The following is a 20,760-nucleotide window of genomic DNA, read 5'->3' as shown; positions in this document are numbered from 1 at the left end:
AGAGGTGGCAGGACACCAGAACTGAAACCCAACAAGCTTTTCATTTAATATTCCCCCTGAAATCCACACAGATCCCTCTAAATGCCCTTTGAATGCAGCTTACCATTGAATATGCAAGATATTCTTATGAAAAAGGATAAAATCTGAGGGTAAAAAGATTATAGAACAATTTTGGAGAATGAAAACCCTAAGCAGTGCATTAAGAATAAGCCTGTTGGATTCTTCTTCTTCGAAAAAGTAATTTATTGAGCTGTCTTTGCACTGTGAATTGCAGTGAATTTGACAGTAACTTACAGGCAGCTCATTGGCAAGTAAGTTATTGTATTTCATATCGCAGCAAATATAGGTTCTTACAAGCTACCTCTCAAAATATGTTAATAAGTCAGAAACAACAATACCATGCACCCACTAGTGGTCAAAAGGTTTTTGGTACTACAAAAATACGGCATAGTACTGTACTCTGTGGGGTAGAATTACAGTACCATTAGAAATACAGCAATTATTTCCCCACCCACATTTTCCCATAATGTACCATAATTTAAAGTATGCTGCAGTAAAATGTTTCACAGCATTTGACTGTTGACAATGCCCAAAATTACCGTATAAATTACACTTTTCCGTTACAGTGTGTGAAAAATTAAGTTTGTGTCAGGGACCTTTAGAAGGAAGAGGAAGAATATTGTCTAACAGAGAGATAAAAAAGACAGCGTCCAGCGCAGGAACCAAATGTATGCATGTTGGTTCAGGCGCATACAAGAGACTAAATCAAGTGTGATGCCTAAAGAATGTGGCTGAACATTGGCAGTTGAGTTCAGCAGCTTGCCGTGAGCGTGGGCCTGCATAGCATCCTAACTGGCACCCTATTCCCTATATACTATTTTTTACCTATATGACTCTGGTCAAAAGTAGTGCACTGTATAGGGAATAGGGTACCATTTGCGCCGCATCCTGTGTCTCTGGCTGCTATTGTGTGGTGCTGAGCTGTCAGCAGCTGGGGTATTTGACCACTTTGTTCCCCACGTGGCAGTGTGACAGAGGGGGAAGGCATGTACCTCTGCCCTGGGATGACTGAGGGCTAGCAGTCGCCTCAGGTTAGGGCCGGGTCCATCACCATCACTCCTCCTACCACAGACTGCTGCCTCAGCACATTCTGCTGCTTTTGTCTGTTGTATACACACACACACACACAGAGACGAGCGCACACACTCGCAGGCACGCGCACACACACTTGCAGGCATGCTGTCACAAACACACACACGTAGATAAAAACACACCGACAAACATATCCAGACACAATCTGTGAATATCTTAGTCTGCTCTTGTCCTAAAAGACAATCAAATTGAAGAGAGAGATTGAGGATACACAGTGCCTTCATTAAGTATTCACACCCCTTGACTTTTTCCACAATTTGTTGTGTTACAGCCTGAATTTAAAATGTATTAAATTGAACATGTGTGTGACTGATCTACACACAATAACCCATAATGTCAAAGTGGAATTTGTTTTTTGGAAATGTTAACAAATGAATAAAAAATGAAAAGCTGAAATGTCTTGAGTCAATAAGAAGTATTCAAACCCTTTGTTATGGAAACCCTAAATAAGTTAACCAGTAAACATTTGCTTAACAAGTCACATAATAAGTTGCATGGACTCACTCTGTGCAACTACATGATTTTTGAATGGCTCACCTTTAACGTAAACCTAGCAGAGACAACGAATGCTTCTCAAATGGAACCCTATTCCCTATATAGTGCATTACTTTTGACCAGGTCCCATAGGGCTCTGGTCAAAAGTAGTGCACTATGTAGGCGATAGGGTGCCATTTGTGACACAGACAGATTGCTTTGCTCCATATCTCCTAGGATCATAAGGAACCCTACATAGCCACTCCTAGGATGAGCAAGGGAAGCGATTTGGAGGTAGCATTAGGATCAAATCGCCTGCAGATGTTGCTCCGTTTAATTTCCTGCAGAGAGCAGCTCTTCTCCGTGCAGCAATACTAATGGCACAGATCACTTGGAACAGACAAATAAGGGCGTAACACTGCTGTAACACTGCCACGTTTCACAGTGGTTTAGCATATGTTGTCAATAATTATAATTAGTGTTTAGACCTGTGGAATGTTACTGTAATAGTAAACAACAAAATACAAATAGTCATATGCGCAATCAAAAGTGCATTCTGAATCAGCACATTACACTCCACCAAGTATTTGTGCATGCTACTAGACTAATCTACAATACAATAAAAACAAAAGCATTTAATTTGTCCGAAAGTAATTTATCTCATATTCAAAATAAATGTATATTTGTCGACAAAGGTATTCTTTATCGGTCTTCTCTCTTACTTTGTAGTAGGAGTAGGGAGGGGGCTGTAGGGTTGTGACCTGATAGAGGTCAGACAAGAGCAAACAGCTATTTTACGGAGCTCCTTGCTTCTCTCAAAGCTGGAGATCTTGGTCCTTAGACGTGTCATTTCGGATTCCTGATCCCCCCCCCCACCCAAAACAAAGATAATTATAATAATGACTGGACCACAATCAATGGGTATGGCAACTCCAAGATAATTAACTATCAATTAAACATTAGCTGATGTTTATTTGGAGTCATACAAGAGGATATTCCTTCACAGCTCTACCTTGATGAGCAAGGTCTCGCTGGTGCTCTGCAGCAGCTGTTCTCTGGTGTTGAGTTCTGCCAGCAGGGCGGTGGTGTTGTGCTGGGCCTCCTCCAGCTGCAGTCTGTAATGCTGTAGTTCAGAGGTCAGCTGATCCTGGGAGCAGCGTAGGGTGGAGGAGACACACTCTGATGCCTTCAGCACCTCCGCCTGGCTCTCCTGTAGAGCTGACAGCTGGAGGAGAAGAGACCCCCATTGGTTTAACAGAAGGGACTCATGCTCATTGTCAGTACTCAAGAGACTTAGAAGACTGTCCCTCTTATCTAATGCTTTTCTGAATCAGAGGATCCAACAAAAACAGAGGATCGATTTAGTAAACTGAGATGTATAATAACCCCCAAATACTCCCTTCGCACGGGAGGACAGACCTGGGAATTTAGCAGATCATTCCTAGGAGAAACTCAGTATAAAAGGGTCAAAGTTCAAACCCCTCTACTGAACCTGGGTCATTCCTATGAAATTTGATGTGAATTTAACTAAACAGACAGTTATTATGACCTAATGTAGAAGGCTCTAGCTACCTCATTCTGTTGCAGCCATCTCAGTGTGTCTAGCTCCAGTCTGAGGGAGGCCACTGTGGCCTGGAGTCTGGCCTCAGTCTGGGCAGCCTGCTCCTCCATCCTCCCCTGCTCCTCCTCCATATGCCTGGCATGGTTCTCCTATCACCAATATCACCCAGATGACCAGGCATTAGTACCGTTGTGTGCCGCACTCCAGTCCCCACAGCATCTAGTAGATGTTTAACAGCACCTAGTACAAACACTGATACTCTTGCATGCTCAAAGGTGGAATTATATCACATAGCATTTACTGTAAGTACCACAGCACACAAGCGCTGATTAAATTATATCACGCCACGGACATGTGCGCTTATGTGGGAGACAATAAGAGGGTGTCGTGAGTGGGTCAAACCTTTTCACGGCATAACTGAACACTTTCTTCTAGCTGTATTGCCAGGCTCTCACAGCGACTATGCATCTCCTGGTTGTGAGATGTCCTCTGGAGCTTCTCCCTGCACAGAAACAGCTGCTGGCCCTGGACTAAGGCTTTCTGATGGCCAAACACAAACACACAAACAAACACACACACACAAATACTGTAGCCACAGTTCACAGAAGACTTACAGAAAGACAGTCAAATGAGAGACCCATATTGAACACAGAAGACTTACAGAAAGACAGTCAAATGAGAGACCCATATTGAACACAGAAGACTTACAGAAAGACAGTCAAATGAGAGACCCATATTGAACACAGAAGACTTACAGAAAGACAGTCAAATGACAGACCCGTATTGAACACAGAAGACTTACAGAAAGACAGTCAAATGAGAGACCCATATTGAACACAGAAGACTTACAGAAAGACAGTCAAATGACAGACCCATATTGAACACAGAAGACTTACAGAAAGACAGTCAAATGAGAGACCCATATTGACAAAAGAAGAGTAGATGTTATGTCAGTACTCAGAAATAGACACTGATGTCGAACTGCTGAGGCAACATCTTGAGACAAAGCTGTCAAAACTGAAACCCTTGGTAAACATGTTTTTGTTGAGTGATAACAGTAGTGTAATGACAAGCTAGACATACTGTAGATACCGTATACCATTGTTTCATTAACCTTTTTGGGCTACTCAATTGCAAAACTGCCATAGCATTGCCATATATTATACTTCTGAAAAGTGTTCCTTTCCCCACACATATCAGCATGAGTACTTCTTATGCCTCTAACAAAGGAACATTCCATGCCACAGTTGATATAAAATAGATAAAGGTCAGCTGAGGTGACTTCATCATGTAAAATACAAGGAAGATGTATGAGATGATAACTGGGCCCAATGTAGCAGCCCAGTGAATTAGTGGTGAAACTATTATAGTGTGTGGTGTATGAAAGTAGACAGTAGAGTGAGTGTGTGTGTTATTGTGGTCAGGTTGTGGGTGAGATGCTGTTATAATCTACAGTGTTAGATAATAAGCCTATCATTACGTTAAACTGAGGAACTCATTCTCACACTCCCCTCTCTCTGAGAGCCACACAAGGACAACAGCCTCCTCCCGTCCCACTGTGGACGTGTTGACAAAGATGTTACATGGGAAAGATGGGTTTGGATTGTGGGATAAATGTCAGTGTCCAAGTGTTGAAAACAATGACTCCCCCTGGGGAATCTGGTTAGAACACCCATGAGACTACAGACAGTGTTGTGTTCGAGACCACCTAAAGCGAGACACATTCAAGAACAAGACCGGAGGAAATCGAGTCCGAGTCAAGACCGAGACCGGGAGTGTCACGACTCCCACCGAAGGTGGCTCCCCTGCCTGTTCGGGCGGTGCTCGGCGGTCGTCGTCGCCGGTCTACTAGCCGCCACCGATCCTTTTTCCCTTTTCTGTTTGTTTGGTCTTATTAGTTGCACCTGTTTCTTATTGTGTTTCCTGATTTTTGGCTATTTAAGCCTGTTAGGCCCACCTTTGTGCGGTTTGTGCGGGATTATTTTCTGTTAGTGTGTGTATGTTAATTTTGTATGTTGTTTTCCCGGACGTTTTGGGTCCTGTGTATGGGCCGGTCAGTTGATGCGCCGTGTGTTTTGGCGTGACCGTTTTCCCAGGAAAATAAATAGACATTTATTCGAACCCTCTGCTCTCTGCGCCTGACTCCAACCCACCTTTCGTTAAGGACTCTGACAGGGAGGGGGACAAGGAGCGAGAGACCAAGTCAAGACCGAGATCAGAAAAATGCGAGTCCAATTCAAGACCATGATTGTTATTTTGTCAAATCACCACAATAATAAGGGTTCAAAATGTCCAGTATTTCTGTGTTCATATTTCAGAACATTTTTAGACATTCAGAACATTGAAAAAATGCATGCTGAGGGAAAATAGAGGCACTCTACAAATTATTACTAACCCAAACACAGTGGGGAACAATGGGCCTTCTACGCCTTCAGAGAAGGGCTAAGGATTTATAAAATAACTATTAGAATAATAATATTATAATTATTATTTTCAAAAATGTTCTGATTTAATCTCTTCAGTTTTTGTTGGAAAGGGTTAACACTGAAGCAAAAAAAATATCCAATCACGATTTTTCTTTGCTGGTCTTTGGGGAGATACATCTAGCTAGCTAAGTCAGCCATTGGCTAAGCCATTAGGAGCTAGATAAAAGGCATCTGCCATTCAACTGTATTAGGGCAACATTTTGGAGTGACAGTGGAATCAACCAATCACATTTTGACTTAATGGCTGCGATCGTTATTACAAAAATTTATGGAAACTTCTGCCTTCTTGAAGGCCAATAGGTCACTGCGCAAGAGCGAGCAGTCATTTTCCCAGTGTCTAGCTAGCTAGCTTTTGTTATCGGCTAGTTTGCAGCGGCTGCAGCAGGTGTTACCAAAGAGGATGTTGTTGCTAATTTGTTAGCGTCTCTCTTTTCAAGAATAACTTTCAACTAGTTAAGTTTCAAATTATCATCATCTGGTGAGTGGAATTGTGTTTTTTATTGCAGCGCGAATGCTGTTAGCCATCTGTTTGAAAAAAAACTTGTGTGTGAAACATTGTTGCATTTAATGTCAAACTGACAGCATTTTAGCAACATGATATCTTATTAAAATCTGTTCATATACACCCCTGGGAAGAATATAACACTTAAACATTTTTTGGGGACAAGCGACCAATTAGATATGGTAATTTCCACGTTTTCATAAATTCTTAGAATGTTTGGGAATTACGTATACTAAGGCATTTGTGGAAATTCTATATCAATATAGAGTGGGAAAGGGGCCATGCGTTTGGACAATTAATAGACACTGCAGTAAATAAAACAGAATAAAACCATCTGTCTTGTCCAGGACTGGAGTCTACGCAGACCGGTGCACTATAGCCAATCAGAGCTAGAGTAGGCCTTTATACAAACAAGCCATTTGCCACAAGGGCCTGCCATCATTCCCTTTGAACTGGACTGTGTGTTTACAGGCAGTTGCAACAGCGAGACTTTAGATCAGTAGAATGCATTTGCCAAAAGCCACAAAATACACTTGAATGGATTTCTGCAAATATGTAAACACAACAGAAGTATGACCTCCCAAGTGGTGTAGTGGTCTAAGGCACTGCATCTCAGTGCTAGCTGTGCCACTAAAGATTCTGGGTTCAAGTCCAGGCTCTGTTGCAGCCGGCCGCGACCGGGAGACAAATGGGGCGGCGCACAATTGGCCCCGCGTCGTCCGAGTTAGGGGAGGGTTTGGCCGGCAGGGATGTCCTTGTCCCATGGCGCACTAGTGACTCATGTGGCGGCCTGGGCGCAGTGCATGGTGACACGGTCGCCAGGTGTACAGGGTTTCCTCTGACATATTGGTGCAGCTGGCTTCCGGATTAAGTGGGCATTGTGTCAAGAAGTAGTCCGTACGGGAGTTGCAGCGATGATAGAAGACTGTATCTACCAATTGGATACCACAAAATTGGGGAGAAAACGGGGTAAAAAATATATATAAATCAAAAACACACCACGGGAGTCCTCTTGCGTTTGGGAACTTTACTGTCCTATTGATCAAACAACCATGAAAAGGTAGGCTTCTCTCCCTCAGTTATGCACATCAACAAGATCAACAACTAATGCTAGCCAGAGCAAGATTCACTAAAATCTAACTAAGGAACATTAGATAAACCCTCTCAAATTTTGGGCTGTCAAAATTGCACTGATAAATGATGGGGTATTGTAGCCTCCTCGCCCTTCTGCAGCATGCCTGCCAATGCATGCTTGTCCCAACCAAGCACCCAAGCTAACTGGCTAAAGTTGGCTAGCTTGCTAGCTAGCTACTTCCAGACACAAATGAGAGAACACCTCACTCTGACCATTTTACTCTCCATAGCAGAGCTGGTTAGGCTGTTTACATGTTAGTCAAGAACGCTCTAGATAACTATTGGCCTCCCGGGTGGCGCAGTGGTCTAGGGCACTGCATCGCAGTGCTAGCTGCGCCACCAGAGTCTCTGGGTTCGCGCCCAGGCGCCCAGGCTCTGTCGCAGCCGGCCGCAACCGGGAGGTCCGTGGGCGACGCACAATTGGCATAGCGTCGCCCGGGTTAGGGAGGGTTTGGCCGGTAGGGATATCCTTGTCCCAGTATGTAAAATGTAATAAAATGTATGCACTCTACTGTAAGTCGCTCTGGATAAGAGCGTCTGCTAAATGACTAAAATGTAAATGTATTACTTTTTTTGCGTACGTTTACTGACACCGGTCATATTCAGCGGGTGTTGCCCGTTTGTCAATTAATCGATTGTTCTGCCCACTGGCACACTCAGACGAGAGTGCTCTGAAATCGGAGTAGATATCCAGAGTGAATTTGCGAATGCAAGAGATATGTCCACTGGATAACAGTCGTTCAAGTTCTTGCTAGCTAACCAAATGAAATCAGCATCTGTAGCTGTGTATAGCGACCGAAAAACAATGAGGGGATGGCATGACATCCTCTTAGCAGCTAGCTAGCTCTGTTAGGCTGTGTTTTTAGCTTGCTACATAAATAGATACGCTAGCCTATTAGCCACCTTGTGACTTGTGATCATTGCCCTTGCAAAGTTTGATTGTATTGACATCCCTAGCATTAGATAAATTCGTCAATTTTTTCCAGAATATTGAGTCATTGAAACTGAAACGGTACATCCCGAATGGAGGCAGCAAACAATGTACCAGGCCAGCTGTGATTTACAACCTAATATCAATATTTTTGGTACTACCAAGAAATGTATTGGTGAATTATATTAATCATGTATTGAACTGCCTTAATGTACGTCATGGAACGTTGAGTCAAATATAACCTACTTTTAAAAACTCTTATGTTGGTTTTGTAGCATGAACTGGAAATGTAACATTTTTGACTGATATGTTGATTGTCTGTTTGCTTCATATCTGCAAAGTAGTTAAAATGCTGTCAGTCCCACTTTAAACTTTAGGTCACCAGTTACTTTGTGTGCTAAACATGAAAAGTTTACAATGGGAAGTACTAGTTTTGATTGGGAAAGGCTTAATGGTTGTGTTTTTGTATTCTTATCATTGGTACTTATCATCCTTTAACATGATGCTGTGTGTGACTGCTGTGTTTCCATCGGCCCTATGCAGTGATGCCTGGAGAAGTGATGCCTGGAGAAGTGATGCCTGGAGAAGTGGATATACTCTAATTTTGCCCAAAAGTTCCCAATCGGCCCGCCCAGTGAAGGAAAGGCACCCTGTGTGAAAAATCCTATGTTTTCCTATGTTTTTTCTGATTTTCACTCTCAAAATGTTAGAGAAAAATATAAAAATGTATTGTCTAAATCCACAACAATCTGATTGGGTGAGCCTGACAGGGCATGATGACTATTGAGCATCACAAATAGCCTACTCACCAACAATTCGGACTAAACATTTTCAATACCTGGTTTGCATACCCATTGTTGCCTTAGTTAGCATTTACTGGTAGATATCATAAGTTGAAACATCTTTCCTACACTATCGGCAACCGATGTCATTCTTCTGTGAGCTGCTCCATGCCAAAACCAGTTGAGAGCTGCACACTCTTGCTACTTGCAGATGACATTCCGCTGAAACTAGGCTGTGTCCGCGTAGCGCATCTAAATATATTTCAAGTGCTGTGTGAATGTGTAGGCGACTTTGTGCATTATTTCCCTATTCTACTACATAATTGATATGTCGTATATATCCACTACACTACATTGATACGCATCAGTAGGGATTAAGAAGTGAGTATATGCAATACCCACTGAAAAAAAGTGGGTGTACAGTTTATACCTGCGTATACACTCCACTACACCACTGGCCCTTTGTGTTTAACAGCTCAGCATTCAACACCATAGTACCCTCCAAGCTCATCCTCAAGCTGGAGGCCCTGGGTCTCAACCTCGCCCTGTGCAAATGGGTCCTGGACTTTCTGAAGGGCCACCCCCAGGTGGCGAAGGTAGGAAACAACATCTCCACTTCGCTGACCCTCAACACTGGGGCCCCACAAGGGTGCGTAATCAGCCCCCTCCTGTACTCCCTGTTCATCCACAACTGCATGGCCATGCACGCCTCCAACTCAATCATCAAGTTTGCAGATGACACAACAGTAGTAGGCTTGATTACCAACAACGACGAGACAGCCTACAGGGAGGAGGTGAGGGCACTCGGAGTGTGGTGTCAGGAAAACAACCTCACTCAACGTCAACAAAACAAAGGAGACATTGTGGACTTCAGGAAACAGCAGAGGAAGCACCCCCAATCCACATCGAAGGTACAGCCCCGGAGAAGGTGGAAAGTTTCAAGTTCCTCGGCGTACACATCATAGACAAACTTAAACGGTCCACCCACACAGACAGCGTGGTGAGGCTAAAGAGGCTAAAGAAATTTGGCTTGTCACCCAAAACCCTGACAAACCTTTACAGATGCACAATCGAGAGCATCCTGTCGGGCTGTATCACCGCCTGGTATAGCAACTGCACCACCCTCAACCACAAGGCTCTCCAGAGGGTGGTGCGGTTTACACAACGCATCACCGGGGGCAAACTACCTGCCCTCCAGGACACCTACAGCACCAGATGTCACAGGAAGGCCAAAAAGATCATCAAGGAAATCAACCACTGCCCGTTTACACCGCTACCATCCAGAAGGTGACGTCAGTACAGGTGCATCAAAGCTGGGACCGAGAGACTGAAAAACAGCAAAACAGCTTCTATCTCAAGGCCATCAGACTGTTAAACAGCAATTACTAACTCAGAGAGGCTGCTGCCTACATTGAGACCCAATCACTGGCCACTTTAATAAATGGATCACTAGTCACTTTAAACAACGGCACTTTAAATAATGCCACTTTAATAACGTTTACATATCTTACATTACTCATATCACCTGTATATACTGTATTTTATACCATCTACTGCACCTTGCCTATGCCACTCGGCCATCGCTCATCCATATACTTACATGTACATACTCTCATTCACCCCTTTAGATTTGTGTGTATTAGGTAGTTGTTGGGGAATTGTTAGATTACTTGTTAGATATTACTGCACTGTCGGGAACAAGAAGCACAAGCATTTCGCTACACTCGCATTAACGTCTGCTAAGCATGTGTATGTGACAAATAAATTTGATTTGATTTACAAAAAGTGCACTCTCCTACATGAGCGCGCTGTTATATCGGTTAATGTCCCTTCAGAATCACAAACCTGTCACACACTGAAGCAGTGGCGACCTGTCATTCAGGGCAGGTGGGGCTCTGCTTTGAGCCCCACATGTTTAGCAAAATATATATATCACACACACATACACACACACACACACACAAACAGTACCAGTCAAAAGTTGACACACCTACTAATTCAAGGGGTTTTTCTTTATTTTTACTATTTTATAAATAAAACCCTTGAATGAGTAGGTGTGTCCAAACTTTTGACTGGTACTGTGTGTGTGTGTGTGTGTGTGTGTGTGTGTGTGTGTGTGTGTGTGTGTATACAGTTGAAGTGGGAAGTTTACATACACCTTAGCCAAATACATTTAAACTCAGTTTTTCACAATTCCTGACATTTAATCCAAGTAAAAATTCCCTATTTTAGGTCAGTTAGGAACACCACTTTATTCTAAGAATGTGAAATGTCAGAATAATAGTAGAGAGTGATTTATTTCAGCTTTTATTTCTTTCATCACATTCCCAGTGGGTCAGAAGTTTACATACACTCAATTAGTATTTGGTAGCATTGCCTTTAAATTGTTTAACTTGGGTCAAACGTTTCAGGTAGCCGTCCACAAGCTTCCCACAATAAGTTAGGTGAATTTTGGCCCATTCCTCCTGACAGAGCTGGTGTAACTGAATCAGGTCTGTAGGCCTCCTTGCTCGCACACGCTTTTTCAGTTCTGCCCACAAATTGTCTATAGGATTGAGGTCAGGGCTTTGTGATGGCCACTACCTTGACTTTGTTGTACTTATGACATTTTGCCACAACTTTGGAAGTATGCTTGGGGTCATTTTCCATTTGGAAGACCCATTTGTGACCAAGCTTTAACTTCCTGATTGATGTCTTGAGATGTTGCTTTAATATATCCACATAATTTTCCTTTCTCATGAAGTCATCTATTTTGTGAAGTGCACCAGTCCCTCCTGCAGCAAAGCACCCCCTCAACATGATGCTGCCACCCCCGTGCTTCACGGTTGGGATGGTGTTCTTCGGCTTGCAAGCATCCCCCTTTTTCCTCCAAACATAACAATGGTCATTATGGCCAAACAGTTCTATTTGGTTCATCAGACCAGAGGACATTTCTCCAAAAAGTATGATCTTTGTCCCCATGTGCAGTTGCAAACCGTAGTCTGGCATTTTTATGCCGGTTTTGGAGCAGTGGCTTCTTCCTTGCTGTGCGGCCTTTCAGGTTATGTCGATATAGGACTCGTTTTCCTGTGGATATAGATACTTTTGTAAGTGTTTCCTCGTCACAAGTTCCTTTGCTGTTGTTCTAGGATTGATTGGCACTTTTAGCACCAAAGTACATTCATCTATAGGAGATAAAACGCATCTCCTTCCTGAGCGATATGATGGCTGCGTGATCCCATGGTGTTTATACTTGCTTACTATTGTTTGTACAGATGAATGTGGTACCTTCAGGTGTTTGGAAATTGCTCCCAAGGATGAACCAGACTTGTGGAGGTCTACAATTTTTTTCTCTGAGGTCTTGGCTGATTTCTTTTGATTTTCTTATGATGTGAAGCAAAGAGGCACTGAGTTTGAAGGTCGACCTTGAAATACATCCACAGGTACACCTCCAATTGACTCAAATGATGTCAATTAGCCTATCAGAAGCTTCTAAAGCCATGACATCATTTTCTGGAATTTTCCAAGCTGTTTAAAGGCACAGTCAACTTAGTGTATGTAAACTTCTGACCTACTGGAATTGTGATACAGTGAGTTATAAGTGAAATAATCTGTCTGTAAACAATTGTTGGACAAATGACTTGTGTCATGCACAAAGTAGATGTCCTAACCAACTTGCCAAAACTATAGTTTGTTAACAAGAAACGTGCGGAGTGGTTGAAAAACGAGTTTTAATGACTCCAACCTAAGTGTATGTAAACTTCCGACTTCAACTGTATGTATGTATGTATATATATGTATATATACATTGCTCAAAAAAATAAAGGGAACACTTAAACAACACAATGTAACTCCAAGTCAATCACACTTCTGTGAAATCAAACTGTCCACTTAGGAAGCAACACTGATTGACAATAAATTTCACATGCTGTTGTGCAAATGGAATAGACAAAAGGTGGAAATTATAGGCAATTAGCAAGACACCCCCAAAAAAGGAGTGATTCTGCAGGTGGTGACCACAGACCACTTCTCAGTTCCTATGCTTCATGGCTGATGTTTTGGTCACTTTTGAATGCTGGCGGTGCTCTCACTCTAGTGGTAGCATGAGACGGAGTCTACAACCCACACAAGTGGCTCAGGTAGTGCAGTTCATCCAGGATGGCACATCAATGCGAGCTGTGGCAAAAAGGTTTGCTGTGTCTGTCAGCGTAGTGTCCAGAGCATGGAGGCGCTACCAGGAGACAGGCCAGTACATCAGGAGACGTGGAGGAGGCCGTAGGAGGGCAACAACCCAGCAGCAGGACCGCTACCTCCGCCTTTGTGCAAGGAGGTGCACTGCCAGCGCCCTGCAAAATGACCTCCAGCAGGCCACAAATGTGCATGTGTCTGCTCAAACGGTCAGAAACAGACTCCATGAGGGTGGTATGAGGGCCCGACGTCCACAGGTGGGGGTTATGCTTACAGCCCAACACCGTGCAGGACGTTTGGCATTTGCCAGAGAACACCAAGATTGGCAAATTCGCCACTGGCGCCCTGTGCTCTTCACAGATGAAAGCAGGTTCACACTGAGCACATGAGCACATGTGACAGACGTGACAGAGTCTGGAGACGCCGTGGAGAACGTTCTGCTGCCTGCAACATCCTCCAGCATGACCGGTTTGGCGATGGGTCAGTCATGGTGTGGGGTGGCATTTCTTTGTGGGGCCGCACAGCCCTCCATGTGCTCGCCAGAGGTAGCCTGACTGCCATTAGGTACCGAGATGAGATCCTCAGACCCCTTGTGAGACCATATGCTGACACATGCACATTTGTGGCCTGCTGGAGGTCATTTTGCAGGGCGCTGGCAGTGCACCTCCTTGCACAAAGGCGGAGGTAGCGGTCCTGCTGCTGGGTTGTTGCCCTCCTACGGCCTCCTCCTCGTCTCCTGATGTACTGGCCTGTCTCCTGGTAGCGCCTCCATGCTCTGGACACTACGCTGACAGACACAGCAAACCTTTTTGCCACAGCTCGCATTGATGTGCCATCCTGGATGAACTGCACTACCTGAACCACTTGTGTGGGTTGTAGACTCCGTCTCATGCTACCACTAGAGTGAGAGCACCGCCAGCATTCAAAAGTGACCAAAACATCAGCCAGGAAGCATAGGAACTGAGAAGTGGTCTGTGGTCACCACCTGCAGAATCACTCCTTTTTTGGGGGTGTCTTGCTAATTGCCTATAATTTCCACCTTTTGTCTATTCCATTTGCACAACAGCATGTGAAATGTATTGTCAATCAGTGTTGCTTCCTAAGTGGACAGTTTGATTTCACAGAACTGTGATTGACTTGGAGTTACATTGTGTTGTTTAAGTGTTCCCTTTATTTTTTTGAGCAGTGTATATATAGTGTTGTTGCGTGTTTTGCATGTTATTTTGGCATTAATACATGTCACATATTAGTCTGCAAACAATGTACAAAAATAAAGCTGCATACAAACATGGTCTCTTTTCAACTGTTCCGCCTGGAACTCTGACCTGTTCACCGGACGTGCTACCTTGTGCCGGACCTACTGTTTTCGACTCCCTCTCTCTACTGCAACTGTTGTCTCTAACGCTGAATGCTCGGCTATGAAAAGCCAACTGACATTTACTCCCGAGGTGCTGACCTGTTGCACCCTCGACAACCACTGTGAATATTATTATTTGACCCTGCTGGTCATTTATGAACGTTTGAACATCTTGGCCATGTACTGTTATAATCTCTACCCGGCACAGCCCGAAGAGGACTGGACACCCTTCAGAGCCTGGTTCCTCTCTAGGTTTCTTCCTAGGTTCCTGCCTTTCTAGGGAGTTTTCCCTAGCCACCGTGCTTCTACATCTGCATTGCTTGCTGTTTGGGGTTTTAGGCTGTGTTTCTGTATATCACTTTGTGATATCGGCTGATGTGAAAAGGGCTTAATAAATCAATTTGATTTATTGATCAAGCTTTGATTATTTGAGTCAGCTGTTTAGTGGTTGGGCAAAACACAAAATGTACACCTACGAGGGGCCCAAGGACAGAGTTATGGAAACCTTGATATACCTAACCCTAATCAAGTATTATTATTAGCCATACATCCACTGCCCTCCAGCATGGAGACACACACTCTACCTTCTCCAGGTCCTCCTTTCCCTGCAGTTGTTTCTGTATCAACTCCAGCCTCTCACTCAGAAACTCCACCTGACACACACAAACTCATCTGAACCACTAGACTACACAATTTGCACCTGTACAATGCCTTCAGAAAGTATTCACACCCTTTGACTTTTTCCACATTTGTTTGTGTTTCAGCCTGAATTTAAAATGGATTAAATTGAGATTGTGTGTAAGCCAGCAACAAACAATAATTCCACTTTGACATTATGGGGCTGTTTTAAAAAATGTGTACAAATGAATAAGAATGAAAAGCTGAAAAGTATTCAACCCCTTTGTTATGGCAAACCTAAAGTTCAAGAGTAAAAATGTGCTTAATAAGTTTCATGGACTGTGTGTAAGAAGTGTTTAACAATATTTTTTAATGACTTCCTCATCTTTGTCCCCCACACATACAGATAATTGTAAGGTCCCTCAGTCAAGCAGCGAATTTCAAAGACAGATTCAACCACAAAGACCAGGGAGGTTTTCCAATGCCTCGCAAAGAGCACCTATTCGTAGAAGGGTAAAAACAAAAGACATTGAGTATCCCTTTGAGCATAGTGAAGTTATTAATTACACTTTGGATGGTGTATCAATACACCCAATCACTAAAAAGATACAGGCGTTCTTCCTAAATCAGTTACAAGGAAGCCTGTACAGAATAAACATATAGGTATGCTTGTAATCGTTAAGGATTGAGGAGTTTTTCTGGATAAAAAATAAATGGAATGGCGCAAAGCACAGGAAAAATCCTAGAGGAAAACTTGGTTCTGTCTACTTTCCCCAAAAAAGTTTGTGGTCATATGCACATCCTTAAAATTTAGGTGCTGGGCTTTCCACCAGACACTGGGAGATGAGTTCACCTTTCAGCAAGACAATAACCTAAAACACAAGGCCAAATCTGGACTGGAGTTGCTAATCAAGAAGACAGTGAATGTTCCTGAGTGGCCAAGTTAAAGTTTTTACTTTTCTGCTAGAAAATCTATGGCAAGAGCTGAAAATGGTTGTCTAGCAATGAGCAACAATCAATTTGACAGCTTGAAGAATTTTGAAAATAATAAATGGGCAAATGTTGCACAATCCAGGTGTGGAAAGCTCTTAGACTTACCCAGAAAGACTCACAGCTGTAATCACTGTATTGACTCAGGAAGTTGAATACTTCAAGACATATTCGTGTTTTATTATTATTTATACTTTTATTTTTATTTTATTTTTTTACAAATGTTAAACATTTTCTTCCATTTTGACAGAATATTTTGTGTAGATTGTTGACAAAACATAATAAAATCCATTTTAATCCCATTTTTGTAAGACAAAAAAAAAGTCAAGTGGTGTGAATACTTTCTGAAGGCACTGTATATCAGGTCATCAAAAATGAGTTTGTTGAACACATATGGCTCCGTTATAATAGTTCAGAACACATTTGCAATAACAGTTTAGCATAGGAGAACATACATCTATTTCAACTATCAGAACCATGTTGCATGAGTTGCTGATTGACAGAAAACCTGTTCTACTCAGATGGATTAGTGAGTGCTGTTAACTCAAGTGAGATGTGATGTAGTAAACCTGGTTGGTTCTCTCCTTTGCCTCTCTCTGGGAAATCTCCAGCGTCCCCTGTTGGAGGATGAGCTTCTGCTGCATCTTCTGTGTATGACTCTCTACTGCAGCCTCTAATTTTCTGAGCTTGACACAGAGAATCACATACACGGATTAAAGAAATTGGTCAAATCATGGTGTTGACGTGAGCAACCATTGTGAGTGATAAAAAAAAGTTAAACAAAAAAGTGAACCACATATTTGAAAACATGGTTGTCTGTGTTATGTAGTCTTGTGTACATATAGTGTGTGTGGGGGGGTTGCTTTGGTGCACCTGGAGGGATTTTAGTTCAAGTTCCTCCTGCCTTTCCTTAATTTCTGTGTCTTTGTCTATAATCTCCTGTTTCTTTTGCTCCAACTCTCTACATGTCTCCTCCAACTGACTGTGTATCACCCTGGGGAAACAAACACACATACAGTGGTGGAAAAAGTAACCAATTGTCATACTTGAGTAAAAGATAACTTAATAGAAAATGACTCAAGTAAAAGTATTTGGTCTCAAAAGTAAAAATCAATTCTAATTCCTAATATGAAGCATACCAGACGGGACAATTTTCTTGTTTTTAAAATTTACGGATAGCCACTAACACTCAGACATAATTTACAAACGAAGCATTTGTGTTTAGTGAATCCACCAGATCAGAGGCAGTAAGGATGACCAGGGGTGTCCTCTTGATAAGTGTGCGAATTGGACCATTTTCCTGTCCCGATAAGCACTTAAAATGTAACAAGCACTTTTGGGTGTCAGGGACAATGTACGAAGTAAAAAGTACATCATCGCGCACACACACAAGGGCCCAAAAGTGTATCAACCAAGCAGAGCTCGGCGCAAAACCCCAATATCCACAAAATCTAAATCCAGAAGGACTAGGGTATTTTTCTAATTTCACTGAAGTTAAACATTTGTGATATCACTGATGTTATTGTACAGTTAGGGTTTACTGTTTTGATCAAGAGCAGGAGATGATAAACATAGCCGATAGCCTTCTAGCATATGATGCTGCTGTCTGTGGGAGAAAAACACAATGCTAAATTTACTCTGATCACATCTTTTCCACGGGGTTAAGAGTTAGAACATGAGCACTGCTTCAGAGACACTCAGCTGACACTAACCTGAGGGACAAGACCAGGAAAACAGAGAGGCAGCATCCCAAAACGCAATCTACCGAAAAATAGTGCACTAATTTTGACCAGAGCCCTATGGGCTTTAGTCAAACAGCTCTATATCGAGAATAGGGTGCCATTTTAGACGCAGTCAGACAAATGACCCCTGCGGCTGTTCAAGACACTGGAACCATCCAAGCAACGATGGTGCCCTGCAGTTTGGGAGGAATGTAAATAAACTCAGCAAAACAATTAACATCCTCTCACGGTCAACTGCGTGATTTTTTGTAAATATTTGTATGAACATAATATTCAACAACTGAGACAAACTGAACAAGTTCCACAGACATGTGACTAACATAAATGGAATAATGTGTCTCTGAACAAAGGGGGGGTCAAAATCAAAAGTAACAGTCAGTATTTGGTGTGGCCACCAGCTGCATTAAGTACTGCAGTGCATCACCTTGTCATGGACTGCACCAGATTTGCCAGTTCTTGCTGTGAGATGTTACCCCACTCTTCCAACAAGGCACAAGCAGGTTCCCAGACATTTCTGGGTGGAATGGCCCTAGCCCTCACCCTACAATTCAACAGGTCCCAGACGTGCTCAATGGGATTGAGATCCGGGCTCTTCGCTGGCCATGGCAGAACACTGACATTCCTGTCTTGCAGGAAATCACGAACAGAACGAGCAGTATGGCTGGTGGCATTGTCATGCTGGAGGGTCATGTCAGGATGAGCCTGCAGGAAGGGTACCACATGAGGGAGAAGGATGTCTTCCCTGTAATGCACAGCATTGAGATTGCCTGCAATGACAACAAGCTCAGTTTAATGATGCTGCAACACACCGCCACAGACCATGATGGACCCTCCACCTCCAAATCGATCCCGCTACAGAGTACAGGCCTCGGTGTAACGCTCATTCCTTCGACGATAAACGCGAATCCGACCATCACCCCTGGTGAGACAAAACCACGACTCGTCTGTGAAAAGCACATTTTGCCAGTCCTGTCTGGTCCAGTGACGGTGGGTTTGTGCCCATAGGCGACGTTGTTGCCGGTGATGTCTGGTGAGGACCTGCCTTACAACAGGTACACAAGCCCTCAGTCCAGCCTCTCTCAGCCTATTGCAGACAGTCTGAGCACTGATGGAGGAATTGTGCGTTCCTGGTGTAACTCGGGCAGTTGTTGTTGCCATCCTGTACCTGTCCCGCAGGTATGATGTTCGGATGTACCGATCCTGTGCAAGTGTTGTTACACGTAGTCTGCCACTGCGAGGACGATCAGCTGTCCATCCTGTTTCCCTGTAGGACTGTCTTAGGCGTCTCACAGTACAGACATTGCAATTTATTGCCCTGGCCACATCTGCAGTCCTCATCTGCAGTCCTCCTTGCAGCATGCCTAAGGCACATTCACGCAGATGAGCAGGGACCCTGGGAATCTTTCTTTTGGTGTTTTTCCAGAGTCAGTAGAAAGGCCTCTTTAGTGCCCTAAGTTTTCATAACTGTGAACTTAATTGCCTACCGTCTGTAAGCTGTTAGTGTCTTAACGACCGTTCCTCCGGTGCGTGTTCATTAATTGCTTATGCATGGGAAACAGTGTTTAAACCCTTTACAAAGAAGATCTGTGAAGTTCAAATCAAATTTTATTGGTCACATACACATGGTTAGCAGATGTTAATGCGAGTGTAGCGAAATGCTTGTGCTTTTAGTTCCGACCATGCAGTAATATCTAACAAGTAATCTAACAAATTCACAACAACTACCTTATACACACACGTGTAAATGAATGAATGTACATATAAATATATGGATGAGCGATGGCCGAACGGCATAGGCAAGATGCAGTAGATGTATATACTGTACTCTATACCATATGAGATGAGTAATGTAGGGTATGTAAACATTATATAAAGTGGCATTGTTTAAAGTGACTAGTGATGCATTGATTACATCCAATTTTTAATTATTAAGTGGCTAAAGATTGAGTCAGTATGTTGGCAGCAGCCACTCAATGTTAGTGATGGCTGTTTAACAGTCTGATGGCCTTGAGATAGAAGCTGTTTTTCAGGCTCTCGGTCCCAGCTTTGATGCACCTGTACTGACCTCGCCCTCTGGATGATAGTGGTGTGAACAGGCAGTGGCTCGGGTGGTTGTTGTCCTTGATTGTCTTTTTGGCCTTCCTGTGACATCGGGTGGTGTAGGTGTCCTGGAGGGCAGGTAGTTTGCCCCCGGTGATGCGTTGTGCAGACCTCACTACCCTCTGGAGAGCCTTACGGATGTGGGCGGAGAAGTTGCCGTACCAGGCGGTGATACAGCCCGACAGGATGCTCTCGATTGTGCATCTGTAAAAGTTTGTGATTGTTTTTGGTGAGAAGCCAAATTTCTTCAGCCTCCTGAGGTTGTTTTTCACCACACTGTCTGTGTGGGTGGACCATTTCAGTTTGTCCGTGATGTGTACGCCGAGGAACTTAAACTTTTCACCTTCTCCACTACTGTCCCGTCGATGTGGATAGGGGGGTGCTCCCTCTGCTGTTTCCTGAAGTCCACGATCATCTCCTTTGTTTTATTGACATTGAGTGAGAGGTTATTTTCCTGACACCACACTCCGAGGGCCCTCACCTCCTCCCTGTAGGCCGTCTCGTCGCTGTTGGTGATCAAGCTTACCACTGTAGTGTCTTCTACAAACTTGATTGAGTTGGAGGCGTGCATGGCCACGCAGTCATGGGTGAACAAGGAGTACAGGAGAGGGCTGAGAACGCACCCTTGTGGGGCCCCAGTGTTGAGGATCAGCAGGGTGGAGATGTTTCCTACCCTCACCACCTGGGGGCGTCCCGTCAGAAAGTCCAGGACCCAATTGCACAGGGCGGGGTTGAGTCCCAGGGTCTCAAGCTTAATGACGAGT

The 20,760-nt window shown here is 43.5% G+C and overlaps 1 protein-coding gene across 1 annotated transcript in view; it reads right to left on the bottom strand.

The window, feature by feature from the left end:
* Positions 1–2,556: 2,556 nt before the first annotated feature.
* LOC120054314 (coiled-coil domain-containing protein 18-like) overlaps positions 2,557–20,760 on the bottom strand; it is a 35,691-nt gene continuing 17,487 nt past the window's right edge. The window contains exons 5-10 of the mRNA XM_039001728.1: positions 17,028–17,148; positions 16,724–16,840; positions 15,131–15,199; positions 3,590–3,727; positions 3,199–3,336; positions 2,557–2,851 (exon numbers count right to left, since the gene is read on the bottom strand). Of these exons, the coding sequence (XP_038857656.1) occupies positions 2,627–2,851; positions 3,199–3,336; positions 3,590–3,727; positions 15,131–15,199; positions 16,724–16,840; positions 17,028–17,148 (808 nt within the window). The 3' untranslated portion in view covers positions 2,557–2,626. The remainder of the gene's footprint in view (positions 2,852–3,198; positions 3,337–3,589; positions 3,728–15,130; positions 15,200–16,723; positions 16,841–17,027; positions 17,149–20,760) is intronic.

Source organism: Salvelinus namaycush, chromosome 10 (genome assembly GCF_016432855.1).
Source record: "Salvelinus namaycush isolate Seneca chromosome 10, SaNama_1.0, whole genome shotgun sequence".
Classification (NCBI taxonomy): Eukaryota; Metazoa; Chordata; class Actinopteri; order Salmoniformes; family Salmonidae; genus Salvelinus; species Salvelinus namaycush.
The sequence above is the reverse complement of the archived record's forward strand: the minus strand, read 5'-3'. Positions and strand labels throughout refer to the sequence as shown.